Source organism: Colletotrichum gloeosporioides (genome assembly GCF_011800055.1).
Source record: "Colletotrichum gloeosporioides strain Lc1 chromosome Unknown consensus_14, whole genome shotgun sequence".
In the NCBI taxonomy this organism is placed as follows: Eukaryota; Fungi; Ascomycota; class Sordariomycetes; order Glomerellales; family Glomerellaceae; genus Colletotrichum; species Colletotrichum gloeosporioides.
This window is the reverse complement of record NW_025544659.1, coordinates 228,075-240,997: the sequence shown is the minus strand read 5'-3', so window position 1 is coordinate 240,997 and position 12,923 is coordinate 228,075. Positions and strand designations below refer to the sequence as shown.

The window sequence follows — 12,923 nt, the reverse complement described above, 5'->3', positions numbered from 1 at the left end:
AACAGCACCACCACCACCACTTACTGAAGAGCCTGGACGACGGCAGTGTACGCAGGCTTGGGGTTGAAGTTGGCATCGAACAGGAGCGGGTTGTTCTGCGCCCTCCAGCTATCGGGGTCACGTACACCCCACACCTAAACCACACACATTCGTTAACACAACCATCAACGGAAACAGGGACCAGGCGTAGGGTAGGACTCACAGTAATGCCGACACACTGGCTAACCTGCAAACACGCCTTGGTCACCGCCGAGTAATCAGCCGCGCTGGCGCCAACGATATCGAGCTCCGTGATGGCGACCTCCTTGACGCCGCTGCCGGCGAGCGTCTGCAGCGCGCCGAGGGCGTTGGCGCCCTGGTTCGCCTGCAGGTGCGCCTGCGAGCCGATGCCGTCGATGGGGATGCCCTGGGCGATCCACTCCTTGACCTTGCGCGCCATGGCCTGCGTCTTGGCGTAGCTGGCCTGGTCGAGGTTGTAGTCGTTGATGTACAGCTTGGCGGCCGGGTCGGCGGCGCGGGCGGCGCGGAAGGCGATGCCGACGAAGTCCTCGCCGAGGACCTGGGAGAAGACGGAGGAGCGGAGGGAGCCGTCTTCGTTGAAGATTTCGTTGACGACGTCCTGGGTTCCATGATGGTTAGTTGGCTTGTGAGGCCCCGAGATAGTTTATTTGTGTATTAATGATAGAGAGAGAACGTACCCAGTGGAGGATCTTGCCCTTGTACCTGCCCATGATAGTGCTAATGTGGTTCTGAATGACCGAGGTCAGCGCGGCGCGGTCGCGGACGTTGTTCACCCAGCCCGCGAGCTGCGAGTGCCAGACGAGGGTGTGGCCGCGGATCTTCTTGTTGTTCTGTGTGGCAAAGTTGACGAGGTAGTCGGCGCCGGCCCAGTTGAACTGTCCCTGGCTGGGCTCGATCTGGTCCCACTTCATCGAGTTCTCGGGGGTGACCTGGCCGAAGTTGGCCTTGATGATGTCGGCGTTCTTGCCCGAGGTCAGGCGGCCCTGGTCGCTGCAGGTGCCAAAGTACTGCTTGCCCTTGGCCTTGATGAGGGCGTCGATGCTCTGGGCGGCCTGGCGCTCCTCGAGGGGCGCGGCGAGGGCTGACAGGGGCGCCAGGAGGCAGACGACGGAGGCGGAGAACTTCATGACGGGCTTATTTTGATGTGAACGACAGACTTGAGTTGAGACGGGTGAAGCTTGGCTGTTGAGAGGCACGAAGAGATGCTTTGAATATCCAGGGCTGGCAATTTTATAAGCCGTCAAGTGGTTCTATTTGCTACATACTTATTTGAGACTAACGGAAGATTGATGGCCGAGAATGCTCCCCAGGACCAAGTAGGTTCGAGATGAAAGGACCAGGTCGCCATGGCGGATAATTGTCAAGTCTCCACAGCAGAGTGCAGGGCTTCATTGAGATGCCCTTTCTGGAAGATGTTGCGCTCTGAATCCCTTGCGTAGTTCTCGTTTGGACTGTGGCGGCCCGGATTAGACTGGATGTCATGTTAAGTCCATTTAGAGCATGACCAAAGCATGCCGAGGGTGGAAAGAGCATTCTTGGCGCGGGGAAGAAGCCACAGAACCAGCGGCTGAATGCACTCCATGCCAGGGCCGCAGTGGGATTCTGGTATTAGCCACGAGGAGATGGCATCTAAGCATATTCAATCCCGGAGTCCCGGTTGGTCATGCGGCGGGGTGATGGCATCTCAAATAGATTGCATAACCTCAACTAGAGCGGCTGACCGTGAGCCGATGGAGTAGCATCCGAGGCTTGCGAAACCCGAGTTTTGCGAGCCTCTGGTTCTCCCATGCCAACCCCCGCCTAATGCGACCCTGGCGAGTGCCGGATGATACCCTGGATAATTTGCCCAAAGCCGGGGCGCTTACTTGCGGAATGCTTTTTCGTCGAGGCAACATGGACGGGGTTGGTGCTGTTCGATGATACGCATCTCTCTCTTTGCTCGGTAGCGAGATGGATCGAACGGCAACTGACTTTTGTCCTGAGGCAGCTTGGACTTGCAGGAAGCGGGCTATTGTGCGTGTCTGTGTCGATGATCGTACTGCGCTCCAACGAATAAGCTAGACATGATCCTTGGCAGCCAGGGAGCAGTGTGCCCCCCGGTCGATGGGATGGAGTTGGCCGCTGCAATCCCTAGATTTGACGTGGCAGTGGGGAGTCATGTTCCACTTGACCGATGCCATAGACAGACCCCTCTAAACACCCAATTGATGGATAAACTCTATTGTACCCTGTCTGTCATCGACTCGTCGCAGTGGCTTTGGGATGTGTCGGTGCGAGTCCGAAATGGCCGTAATGGATGGTGTATTGATGAGAGAGCCAGTACCACATTCAACCGGTAGCGCTGGCGATAAGATCTCCAACCAAATTCTTCACGGGCTCAAATACCTCGTCATCATCGCCGGGAGGCAAAAACACCTTGACTCGTCCCTCGGACAGCACGAACCCACCGCAGGCAATCTTGGTGACTCTCACACCAGGGTGGAAGAGGTTCAATGCCAGGTGTTTGTCCAAATAAGCACCGATTGCTTCGAGAAAGGGCTGCTGTTGGTCTTTCTCGCCCTCCTCTCTCCAAGCCCAACCCTCATCAGATTTGCCGCCTGCGAGCCTCTTCCGCTTCCTTGCATCGTCTTCGTAGCCTTGCGCGGATGCCTTTCGCTTGGTGCCTGCTGCCTTGCCAAGCGCCCTGCCTTCTTTGGTGAACCGTTCAAGCTCGTCCGACGGAATGATGATGTCGATAGCCTTGAGGCCGAGGGGTTCCGGGTCCTGCTTCTCCTCTCCTTCGGCGGACGCGGGAGGAGGGATGTAAAAGCCCAGCGTCAGGACCATGTCTTTGGCAAGCGGCCCTTTCGACGGAAGACCTGCGTCCTGGATCCACCTCTCCCAGGCCCCAGTAAGGCTCTTTGTGCCCAGACTCATGGGGCTGATGCGACAATCGAAGGTGCCGGCCAGGAAGTCGGTGATGATTGTCTTCAGAGGCGCGGGCATGCGTAGCAGCAGCAGCGGGAGATGCAGAAAGTGCCGGTCATCCGTAGACGTAGTGCCGTTGAGCAATCCGGGTATCTCGATCTTATTGTTGGACTGCAATCCGTTCGGCGCGTCTGGAGTCGTATTCGTCAACAAGGGCAGTAGCACAGCTGTGCATAGCGCATTCTCGTATCGCATCTCAAACACCAAGGCCCTCTTCTTGCCTTGACTTCCTCCCTCGACGGAATCGCTGCCAAAATCTCGGCTCAGGTCTCGACTGAGGTCTGCATCGGCATCTTCGGCGCCGCCCAAGAGCGCATCCACACCGACCCAGCGAATACCGACCTTCTCAAGCGGACCAGCGCGCCCCAAGGAGCTGTCGCTTCCTTCGAGACCGACTTGTACTCCTCTGACCACATCTCCGACGAGGGTGTCGCGCAGTCGCTGGGAAAGTGTCTGCAGTCGGGGATAGCTGAGAGCATTTGCGCCAACGTAGAGGGGCGAGGCGCGGTGTGTAGAGAAGGTAGTGTTGAAGAAGGGCGGCGGGGGTTCGCGGTCCTCGAGGGACGAAGGGGTCTGCCGATCGGGTTCAGGTTCGATGTCTGGCTCTGCTGCTTGCTTGCGGCGGCCGGGAGGCATATTGCAATGGGATCACAGTCGACCACGGACTGGAGGAGGACGGTTGCGACGAGCTGCCCGAAGTGGTGAGTATTGCTGCTGGAGCGCTGGATGGAGATGGTTGACGCGTCGGAACGGCACTATCTAGGGACTGTGATTGTGGTTGTTGGGCGAGTCGAGCTCTGCAGGTGAATTTACGCGTCAGGAAGCTGTTTCTGGTTTGATGTCTGGGTGTTTGCCGTCGCTCGTTGGGTCCTGATCAAGACGCTGGTCGCGGGGTGTGAGGAGGAAGTTGCGATTGACAGCGGGGAGTGGTGCCAGGTGCGATCTGGCCGGCGAGCAGGTGTCAATTCGCTGTCGCAATGGCCTTACCGAACTCAATAGGTGCACACGTAGGTACCTTCTTTCCTGTAGCTAGGCGCCGTTGCCGGAATACCAGACCGAAGTCCATTTCGACTGGAATCAAGTCCCGACACTCAATGGTGCACCAATTGCAAGTCCATGTCTATTCTAGTCGTCGTGCCTCTTTGCGCATTACTCCTTTCACCGCATGTGGATGTCGTCCGTTCCCTCGCGCTCTCGTTTGACCGAGTCCAGTCCGTCTTGGGATAGTGCTTGTTTCTATTTACGCCGCATTCAACCGGCCCATCGGCGGCTCGGCCGGTCATGCATTGACAACACTGAACGGAGCGGATGGTGGATCCGTCGGACGCGGTCCCAAAGTCTTCCAATTGACGCGGGGAACCTCATGCATCACGAGAATAAATCGCGCTGTTGAGTCACTCGCAGCCGTCGAAGGCCTCGGCTGTCGTGCACAATGTTTTGACATTGAGTTCAATGTTTGTATTTTCCTCTTGGCCAGACCACAGCCAGAGCCAGCTGGAACTTGGCCGTGACTGCAGCTTCCTTCCTCCTTTTTCTCTCGAGTGTCCAAACCTGATTCCTCCGCGTAGATTTACATGAAAGTAGATGTGCCATATTGCGCCAAGATGATGCTGCTACTGCTGATGATGACCTGTATGCAAGATTCCCAAAAACTCGTGATGCCGCCGATGACGCATTCTAAGATGACCGCCGATGCAAATGACTCCAAAATCGCTCAAACACCAATATCCGTTTGTATTTACACACGCAAGTCGTCTATGCGCCGACGCAGAAGCCGAAGGAGCCGTCAAACAGGTCCGCCTGGAAGCCTGGTTCCTCTCTCATGGACATGAGGTCGTCGATGGTGGGGACCGTGTTGGAAGAATAGAACCTGAGGAGGTTTTCCATGTCTTCGTCGGTGAGGTCGCACATCTCGCCCCAGTCGTAGGCGTTGCTGACCTTGGTCATCCTAACATCAATCGCTGTCAGCATGACGAGACATGAGTGTTGAGATTTTTGAGTGTAACTCACCAGCCCATCCGCTTGGGACTTTCCTCTGGGGTGGGGGCAATCTTGCGCAGCTTGCCTCTGAGGGTGCCAATGGCCTCAATGGCATTTCCAGCATTCTTGGGGAGCTGCTTGGCGACGAAGCGTCGGATGATGGCAGCTAACCTCGGGCCCTTGCCATTGGTGCTGACCATGATCTGGAGGGGGCCGTCGCGGTGGACGCTGCCAAAGTAGAAGTCGCATTCGGGAGGGACATCGGCAATGTTTGCGGGTATTCTCCTCTCCTTGCACAGCTTCCAGATGGTTGTAGAGGCGGCAGGGTCGTCAATGGCGACGAGAACCATGTCGGCGCCATCGAGGTCGGTTGGCTCGAAGAGACGGTCGACATGTGTGACCTCGCCGCGGGCAACGCGATGAGCGACCTCGGGATTGAAGCCAGAGGCGGGACAGACGACGGTGACATTGGCGTCTGCATTGAGGCAGTTAAGGATTCGACCGGCGGCAACCTGTGGAGGAAGGGGAGATTAGCATCGCGAACAAGCTTAGGAGTAGCAGTTTGGGGCGCATCGCAAGCGCAGCCACATACCTCGCCGCCTCCAACGACCAAAACCTTCTTTCCCTTGATCTGCCAGGCCAGGATGAGACTGCCACCGCCCTCGACGTCGGGGAACTTTTTGGACTTGTCGGCCATGGTGTGTGCGTGTATGTGTGGTGTGTAGAAGAGAAGGAGAGAGAAGGAAGGGGAGAGATGCGCGTACGTAGTACGTGTGTGTGAGACAAGAGCGTAAAGTGTGTATGTGTGTAAAGGATGATGAGTATTCTGCAACGAGGAGAGAGAATTGTCAATGACGAGCCTGGAAGAGCTTTTCTAGAGATGGCGCGCTTTCAGAGGCCGAGGCGACGGGTAGCGATAAAGCAGTCCGATAAGGCTGGGCCCCACTTAAGGAACAGCAATGGAAGCCCGACGGTGGAGGGGGAAGACCACCTCAACCACCTGGAGGGAGTCACCCGTCACGATTTCTACAGGGGGAGCGGCGGGAACAGCAGCGGTCGGGTGCAGTGGTCCAGTGGAGGTGCAGGACGGACTGCGGTGCAGGTGCAGCAGATGGAAGGAGGGACAGCGCACAGGCCAGGGTGTGTCGCAGAAGACGCCGACTATCTGCGAACAGAGAGAGGGAAACACAGCAAAAAAAGATACATGCCAACTCACCGCCTTTTCGCAGGCTGCTTTTGTACCTGCGTTGAACCCGTTCCGACCAGTCGACTCCAGGCTATCGGCACGGAAGAGCTCCGCCATTCCACAGCGTCGTCCCCCTGAGGTCACCGCGGTGCAGTGTGTCTTCCTTGTACTTGTAGGTGTCCCCTGTCGGTGGATCTCATCTTTACCTTAGCCTTGCCCGGCTGCACCTGCTGCCCTCCTCTCGTTGCTGTTGGTGTAGGTACTTCGTAGCTTTCTTCTTAGCCACTTACATGGTAGCGTATCTTCATCTTCTGTAGCTCTTTAGCGCCCCAGGAGTCTGCATTCCGCGAACCCCATGCCGTTCCTTTTTGTCTTCCCCGCCGCCATGACCGCTGAATGCATCGTTGGCAGGCGGACAGAGCACACAGGGCGAGGGGGAACCATCCATATAGTCAGGTACGTATCTACTTAGTATCTAGCTTGTAGGCCAGAAAAAGTAGAGAAGAGGAAGGGAGGGGTTCGTGCCTGTCGTCCGCTTGCTTCCGCCCGGCCAATGTCCACCGCCTGTGCTTCCGTCAGCTGCAAGTACTTTTCCCTGCAAAATACTACTGCATCTACTTTACCAGGTCCTGGACTCCTGGTCAGAGCAGTACGTACCCCCCTCCTTGCATCGTGACCGCTCAATGCCCAGTCATCAAGTCTCCAGCTCTGCCCCCAACCAACCTACTGCCTGCACTGCACCTGGAGCCACTCAGCACTGGCAGGTTGCCCAAAGACCCCCCTCCCCCCCAGCAGGGAAAGTGCCTGACGAGCACGGGAACCTGGAACTGGAACCAACTGCGGCTGTCACCTCTCTACTACTACCTGACCTTACAAGTTACCTTACCTTACTAGTTACCTTACGCTGCGACACCGACGAGGTCCCAGCAGGAACCACCAAGGGACCACAACGAACCACTCCTCTTCCTCCGTCATCTGCATTCGCATCCTGCAACAAACAGCACATCGTGTGCTGCGTTATGCTGTGCTGTGCTTTTGCTTTCCTCTTGCTCTATTCTGCCTCGCTTGCCTGCACAATCTACGAATACCTTACGTGCCTACCTACGAATACCTACCTACCTTACGCTGCACAGCACACACCGCGGATACTCGGACCCCCTCCTCGTCTCGTCTCGTCTCGCCTCGTCCTGGCCATCGTCACCTCCTCAACCTCGTTTCCCCCCTCACCGTCTTCCCGACCTCGTTTCTTTGTTTGTTTATCCTACCCGCCTTTGTCGCCGGAAACCCCTTCCTCCTCGACCTGGATGGTCGCGTGAGCTCCCCTCTCTTCCACCATGTCCGGCCGCAAGCTGGGAGGCGGTCGCATCTTGGGCAGCGGGAAAGGCCTTGCCCCTCCCACGCCTCCTGCAGTCCACGGTCGTGGCCATCAGCGGACGCCGAGTCCTTTTGCTCCCTCCGAAAGCACCCTGTCGCTCAACTCCTCCTCGGCATCGCCGCCAGTCTCGAGTCCCCTGCCCGACTATTCCCAAGACCTGACGTCAAACATCAGCGTTGGCGGCCCCTCCAGGTCATCCGCCACGAGCTCAAAGCTGGTCTGCCCAATATGCGACGAGGAAATGGTCAGTCATGTCTCCTTCGCGATGCCTCTCGGCCCATGGCTAATCCCTCCAAACAGTTGACGCTGCTTCAACTAAACAGGTGACCATTGCCGCCCGTCTTGCGACTCTGACCCTAGTCTCTGACACTCCTCAGACACATCGACGACAACCACCAAGAGCTTCCCGAGGTCGAACAGGATGAAGTCAGGACCTGGTTCGACAAGCAGGTCCTCAAGGCCAAGAAGTTCCAACCGCTTTCCATAATCAACCAGAAGCTCAGAGGCCTCGATGTCTTCGAATCCAACGAGTCCCTGCCCATTGCCCCGCCCACCACCGCCAGACTCGTCGAGGGCCCGATCGATCCGGACGAGCTCATCACCCGATCGCATTGGCAGCGACAGACGAGCAACGATCGATGCACCGACCCGACATGCCCAAAGGGTCTGGGTGCTGTCAACGGCAGCATCAACTGCAGGAAATGCGGCAGGCTGTTCTGCGAGGAGCATACCATGTACCAGATGAGGCTGGCGAGGTCCGCCCAGCACGACCCCGTGCGGGGGTATTGGGTTAGAGTGTGCGAGACGTGCTACAAGTCGAGGGACGGCTACAATGACCACAATGGCGTGTTAATCGATCACACGTCGGCTTTTGCGGAAATGCGCCGGAAAAGGGTGGAGAGGCAGAATCTCGAGGTGGCCAGACTGGAGAAGCGTTTAACGAAGCTTACGCAGCTGCTTGCGAATGCCCCCGAAGACGTCACGACCAACAGCAACAATCTGCTGGCCCCAGTAGCGACGTTGACGGGCCAGAAAAACCAGAGGAAATTATTGGAGCAGTCGGTGGTTACCTGGGAGGACGACGCCTCTGTCACACAATGTCCCTTCTGCCAGCAAGAGTTTGGATCATGGACATTCAGGCGCCACCACTGTCGAATATGCGGGCGCGTGGTTTGCGCCGACCCATTGACGGGCTGTTCGAACGAAGTGGGATTGAGCGTAGCGAATCGTGAGTCTTGCGCATCGGCGTCACTCCGAGAATCGCGCCTAACAGTACCAGCCACGAATCCGGCGACGGAGAAGCCCCCGACCACGGCTCAGCCTGGCCAGCTGAGTGTCGATGTCCGAATGTGCCGCGATTGCAACCACACGATCTTTTCAAAACGTGATTTTGCCGCTACCATTATGCATAAACCCCCGGATCAGCGCGCCTACGAGACACTTCGCCAGTTTGAGCGCGGCATCCGGCAGCTCATGCCCATTTTCCAACGCACACTGCTAGCACTGCAACCAGAAAGCGAGGATGGATCTGAGGCACCAAAGCCTCCACCGACTCACGCCCAGATCCAAGAGGCCTCCAAGATTCGCAAACGACTCACCGATGCCTTTACCAAGTACGACACGGCGGCGCGCCGTTTACGCGACATGAAGACGAAATCCAAGACACAGCTGCGCTTACAACAAGCCGTATACGCAGCCGCATCTACTTTCCTGCATACCCACATGCTCACCCTCAAGTCCGTCCCTCAGATCCTCCGCTCCCGGTCGTCGCATTCCTCGCGGCTAGTCGCCCTCCAGGGCAGCGCCAACGGCTCCTCATCATCGTTGCACCTCTCGCCCCTCCGGAACGGAGAACTTGCAGAATCCGAGACGGCTAGCCAGGCGAGCGAGACCAGCACCGCGGTATCGCAGCTGGAGACGGAGGAGAAGGAGGCCCGCGAGCGCCTCATTGTGCTTGAGGAGCAAAAGTTCATGGTGCAGCAGATGGTGGACTCGGCGCGCGGGGCGAGGCGGTTCGAGGAGGTCAGCGCCCTCACTCGTAACGTGGAAGAGCTCGACAGGGAGATTGAAAAGGCCAAGAAGCTCGTGGGCGGAGTCGAGCAGCGGTGGGAGGGGCTGTACGCGTCCGGTATCACGCGGTGAAAAGAACAGCCCGTAATATGTCCCGAGGGCGTAATATATGAACAGACAGATCTTGCCGGAATAGTATCCAAAGCAGCATTGCACGGCGTTTGGGGAAGGGAGCTTTTTTACCAAGTAGGATTTAGGATGGCGCATCAAAGCAAAGCAATCGTAGGCTCAGATCGCACTGCGCACACTCACACACTTCACAAGCTGGTCCGTTCAAGGCCATCAAATTTTGAAATCGTATGAAATTCCAATCATCAGATATCCACCCGTGTAGCCCTACAATAATGCCAAACAGCCAGCCAACGCCGTCTCTTTTCCCCTTAGAAAAAAAAGCACTGGGTTTTATGCCTTCCCCCTCTTTGTAATATATAAAAACAAACATCAATAAACGGGCCGGTCCGTGGTCGCCTTTTCTCCTGCTCCAAAAAAAAGGGGGCCTCTCCGACGGGGTATGACACCAACACAATGAACGTCTAGAACATCACCGCAGCAGTTTCATTAATGCACCACGCCCTCGACGCCGCCGAGGAACCTCCTAACCCGGTCGACTTCCAACTCGCCCTTTTCGCTCTCCACCGCGCGGAGGAGACCATCCACGACGGCGTCGACCTGGTCCTCAGGCACGCCAGTGCTGATGGCCACCACGCGACGATACTTGATCTCAACGTCCTTGCTTCGCCCCTTGAGCGCGGCCGCCATCTTGCGCGTAACGTCGCGTCTCGCCGAGACGGCGCTTAGCCTTGCCTTCAGAACCGCCGCCGAGGGCAGCATGGCGGCCTCCTCGCCGTTGTCGGCCGTCTCCAGCGCCGCGCCCAGTTCCGTCTCCCACGACGACGAGAGGGCGTCGGTGCGGCCTGCCCGGTTCTGCTCCTGCATCAGGCGGACCTGCTCCTCCTCGCGGGCATGTCTGAGGTTCGAGATCTTTTGGCGGGCCAGTTGTTGCTTCTTCAGCGTCGCCTGCATGGCTTCGAGGTTTCGCCTTGCCTCGCCCAGCTGTGCTGAGGTGGTGCGGAGCGTTGAGTGCAGGGACTCGATGACGGCCTGCTTCGTCTTGATTTCGTTCTGGAAGGTGGAGCTTGCTTCGCTGAGAAGATGTGTGATGGCTGGGGGAGCGGTCAGCGGGGAAACCTCGTACTGGGAACTGGGTGTTTACTCACAAGAAACAATATCATCGCTGCTCTCCTTTGCGCGCTCGCTGCTAGCGGCACGGTTCTTCTCAGCGTCTCCGTTCAGCTCGGCACCATTGGCCATGTTTTTGCCCTCATCTGCAGCCTCGACTCCGATACCAAAGTCCACAGGCCGGAGACCGGCACGGTTGGCAATGTTGCCGTCTGCGCCGACCTCGAGGAGCTGCGAAATGATGCTGCGGTTGCCTATCCTTGCCGCAATGTTGAGAGCCGTATCACCGGCGTGGTCTTGGGCGTTGACAATCTCAGTCATGAAGCGTGCGATGCCCATCTTGGGTTGCGACTGGGGTTGGGATTGGGAACTGGCTGGCGCACTGCTTCCGTTGCCGTTGGTCGCCGCTTGACCGTTGGGCACGCTGCCTTGCCTTACCACCCACTCCAAAAGGCTTTCCAAATAATACCGACTGGCCGCGTTCCTACCCTTGACGGCGCTAGTCATTGCAATATGGTGCAGAACAGTGCGTCCCTTGCTGTCGCGGACCTCAATGGTGCTTCCGAGCACATCCAGCAGATCAGGGAAGGAGCCGAGATCCATCGAGTTTGTAACTACACAAGCTCTCACCAAGGCGGTCTCTCCAGAGGCATTGACACGGAAGGGGCTGGCGCCGGCAGCGATGAGCGCGCGCAGGAGCGGCATACGCGATAATGTAGCAGCCCAGTGAAGAGCTGTGTGGCTTTGCTGGTCAATGGGCATATCCAGCTCAATAGGCGCCAACGAGCGAAGCATCTCATGCTTGGACTGATCCGAAGCTGCAGAGTCCATGAACAGACTCATTAACATGCTCCTCTTGTGTTCGGCGTCCGGAGACATCTCAAAGGGCAGCGGTGTGAGTGGGCTGTGGCCATCGTGTGCGGGCACATTCGCTTGAGAGTAGATGAAGGACTCATTGGGTTCGGTAGGAGATCCGGGGAAGGCGCCCTGGTACATTTCCATCGAGTTGTTGTAGCCGCCGAAGCTTTCGGCAGGGGTCATGGTGACTCTTTGACGCTTGCGGGGCGGCTCCGGACCGTCAAACTGTTGGCTGGTCTGTTGTGTAGAGTACGCCGAGTCGACGTGCTGGCCGTAGTCCGAAGCATAGCTCTGCTGAGAGTTGCCGGGGAAGTCGTCGCCATTCTGCATGGAGCTCTGGCGGCTGAAGCTGGGTGCTTTCGTGGGTCCATTGCGACCCCTAGGTCCGGGAGAGTCGAATCGTGCCTTGCTAATAGCAGCGACAGCGTGAGACGCAGTGGTGGAGATGTTCTTGAAGAAGGTGCCGTTGATGCCAGCCATGCCATTGGACCTTGCCTCGTTTCCGGCGTTGTACAGACGTTTCCTCTGGGCAGCCATGGCCTGTTCCTTGGTTGGGGTGTTGAAGTCTCCTCGGCCGGCAACACCGCCATCTTGTCCCATGTCATATGTCAACAGCGGACGGAGAACCTCCTCGACGCCGTACTGGCGGCAGACTTCGACACCGCGGTCGAACTTGATCCATGTGCCCTGGTATTTTCCGTAGCCTCCTTGAACCTTCTCGTGCTCGCCAATCTGGATCTCCTTTTCGAGGATCTTTGTGCGTTTCCCCTTGTCGACACCGGCAACCTTGAGAATCTGTGTCGCATTGAGCCAGCTGTCTTGCCGCCTGCGCATGACGGCGACGCCGTTGACCTCCATCTCGTATACATCGACGCCCGAGTAGACAGCCTAAATATGTCATGTCAATGCGAATGCCCCAAAGACAGGTGTGCCGGGGCAGCACGAATGCGAGCCGGCTTCACTCACGCTATAGATCTGGGGGGCTTCATTGGCAAGCCTGGCGTCGGCATAGCCGCGGTAGCCGCCCTGGCTCTGCTGGCTCATGGTAAAAGACTGTTGCGACGAAGGTTGGGACTGTGATGCTGAAGGCATCATGGCGGTGGGAGTTGAGTTCCCGGGGTAGTCGTGTGGTTGCGCAGCCGGAAAGGAGGAGTCGCGGGGAAGATGGAAGGAATGTGAAGTGGGTTGACTAGCTGTGACGGTGGTCGAAGACATGTGCCGCCGGCACTAGGGCATTGGAGGCGGGAGCTGGAGCTGGGACGGGAGGCGATGCGATCACGAGGGGGT

General features: G+C 57.5%; 5 protein-coding genes across 5 annotated transcripts; 1 reads left to right on the top strand and 4 right to left on the bottom strand.

The window, feature by feature from the left end:
• Window positions 1–20: 20 nt before the first annotated feature.
• GCG54_00014109 (Endo-1 4-beta-xylanase) lies at window positions 21–1,175 on the bottom strand (the record flags this gene model as incomplete). Its single annotated transcript, XM_045413950.1, has 3 exons — window positions 21–134; window positions 203–619; window positions 699–1,175. Coding segments are annotated over 3 exons (1,008 nt in total), but the record flags the coding sequence as incomplete, so codon positions are not given.
• A 1,174-nt stretch (window positions 1,176–2,349) lies between these two features.
• GCG54_00014108 (uncharacterized protein) lies at window positions 2,350–3,624 on the bottom strand (the record flags this gene model as incomplete). Its single annotated transcript, XM_045413949.1, has 1 exon — window positions 2,350–3,624. The coding sequence occupies one exon, from the start codon at window positions 3,622–3,624 to the stop codon at window positions 2,350–2,352; it is 1,275 nt and encodes a 424-aa protein (XP_045269053.1).
• A 1,119-nt stretch (window positions 3,625–4,743) lies between these two features.
• On the bottom strand, window positions 4,744–5,665 carry GCG54_00014107 (Siroheme biosynthesis protein met8; the record flags this gene model as incomplete). Its single annotated transcript, XM_045413948.1, has 3 exons — window positions 4,744–4,936; window positions 4,999–5,480; window positions 5,561–5,665. 3 exons carry the CDS (start codon window positions 5,663–5,665, stop codon window positions 4,744–4,746), a joined length of 780 nt encoding a protein of 259 aa, XP_045269052.1.
• A 1,823-nt stretch (window positions 5,666–7,488) lies between these two features.
• Window positions 7,489–9,671, top strand: GCG54_00014106 (Vacuolar segregation protein pep7; the record flags this gene model as incomplete). Its single annotated transcript, XM_045413947.1, has 4 exons — window positions 7,489–7,773; window positions 7,830–7,852; window positions 7,907–8,757; window positions 8,809–9,671. 4 exons carry the CDS (start codon window positions 7,489–7,491, stop codon window positions 9,669–9,671), a joined length of 2,022 nt encoding a protein of 673 aa, XP_045269051.1.
• A 486-nt stretch (window positions 9,672–10,157) lies between these two features.
• On the bottom strand, window positions 10,158–12,731 carry GCG54_00014105 (Start control protein cdc10; the record flags this gene model as incomplete). The annotated part of the gene is made up of 3 exons (XM_045413946.1): window positions 10,158–10,762; window positions 10,817–12,524; window positions 12,603–12,731. 3 exons carry the CDS (start codon window positions 12,729–12,731, stop codon window positions 10,158–10,160), a joined length of 2,442 nt encoding a protein of 813 aa, XP_045269050.1.
• Between the last annotated feature and the right edge of the window lie 192 nt (window positions 12,732–12,923).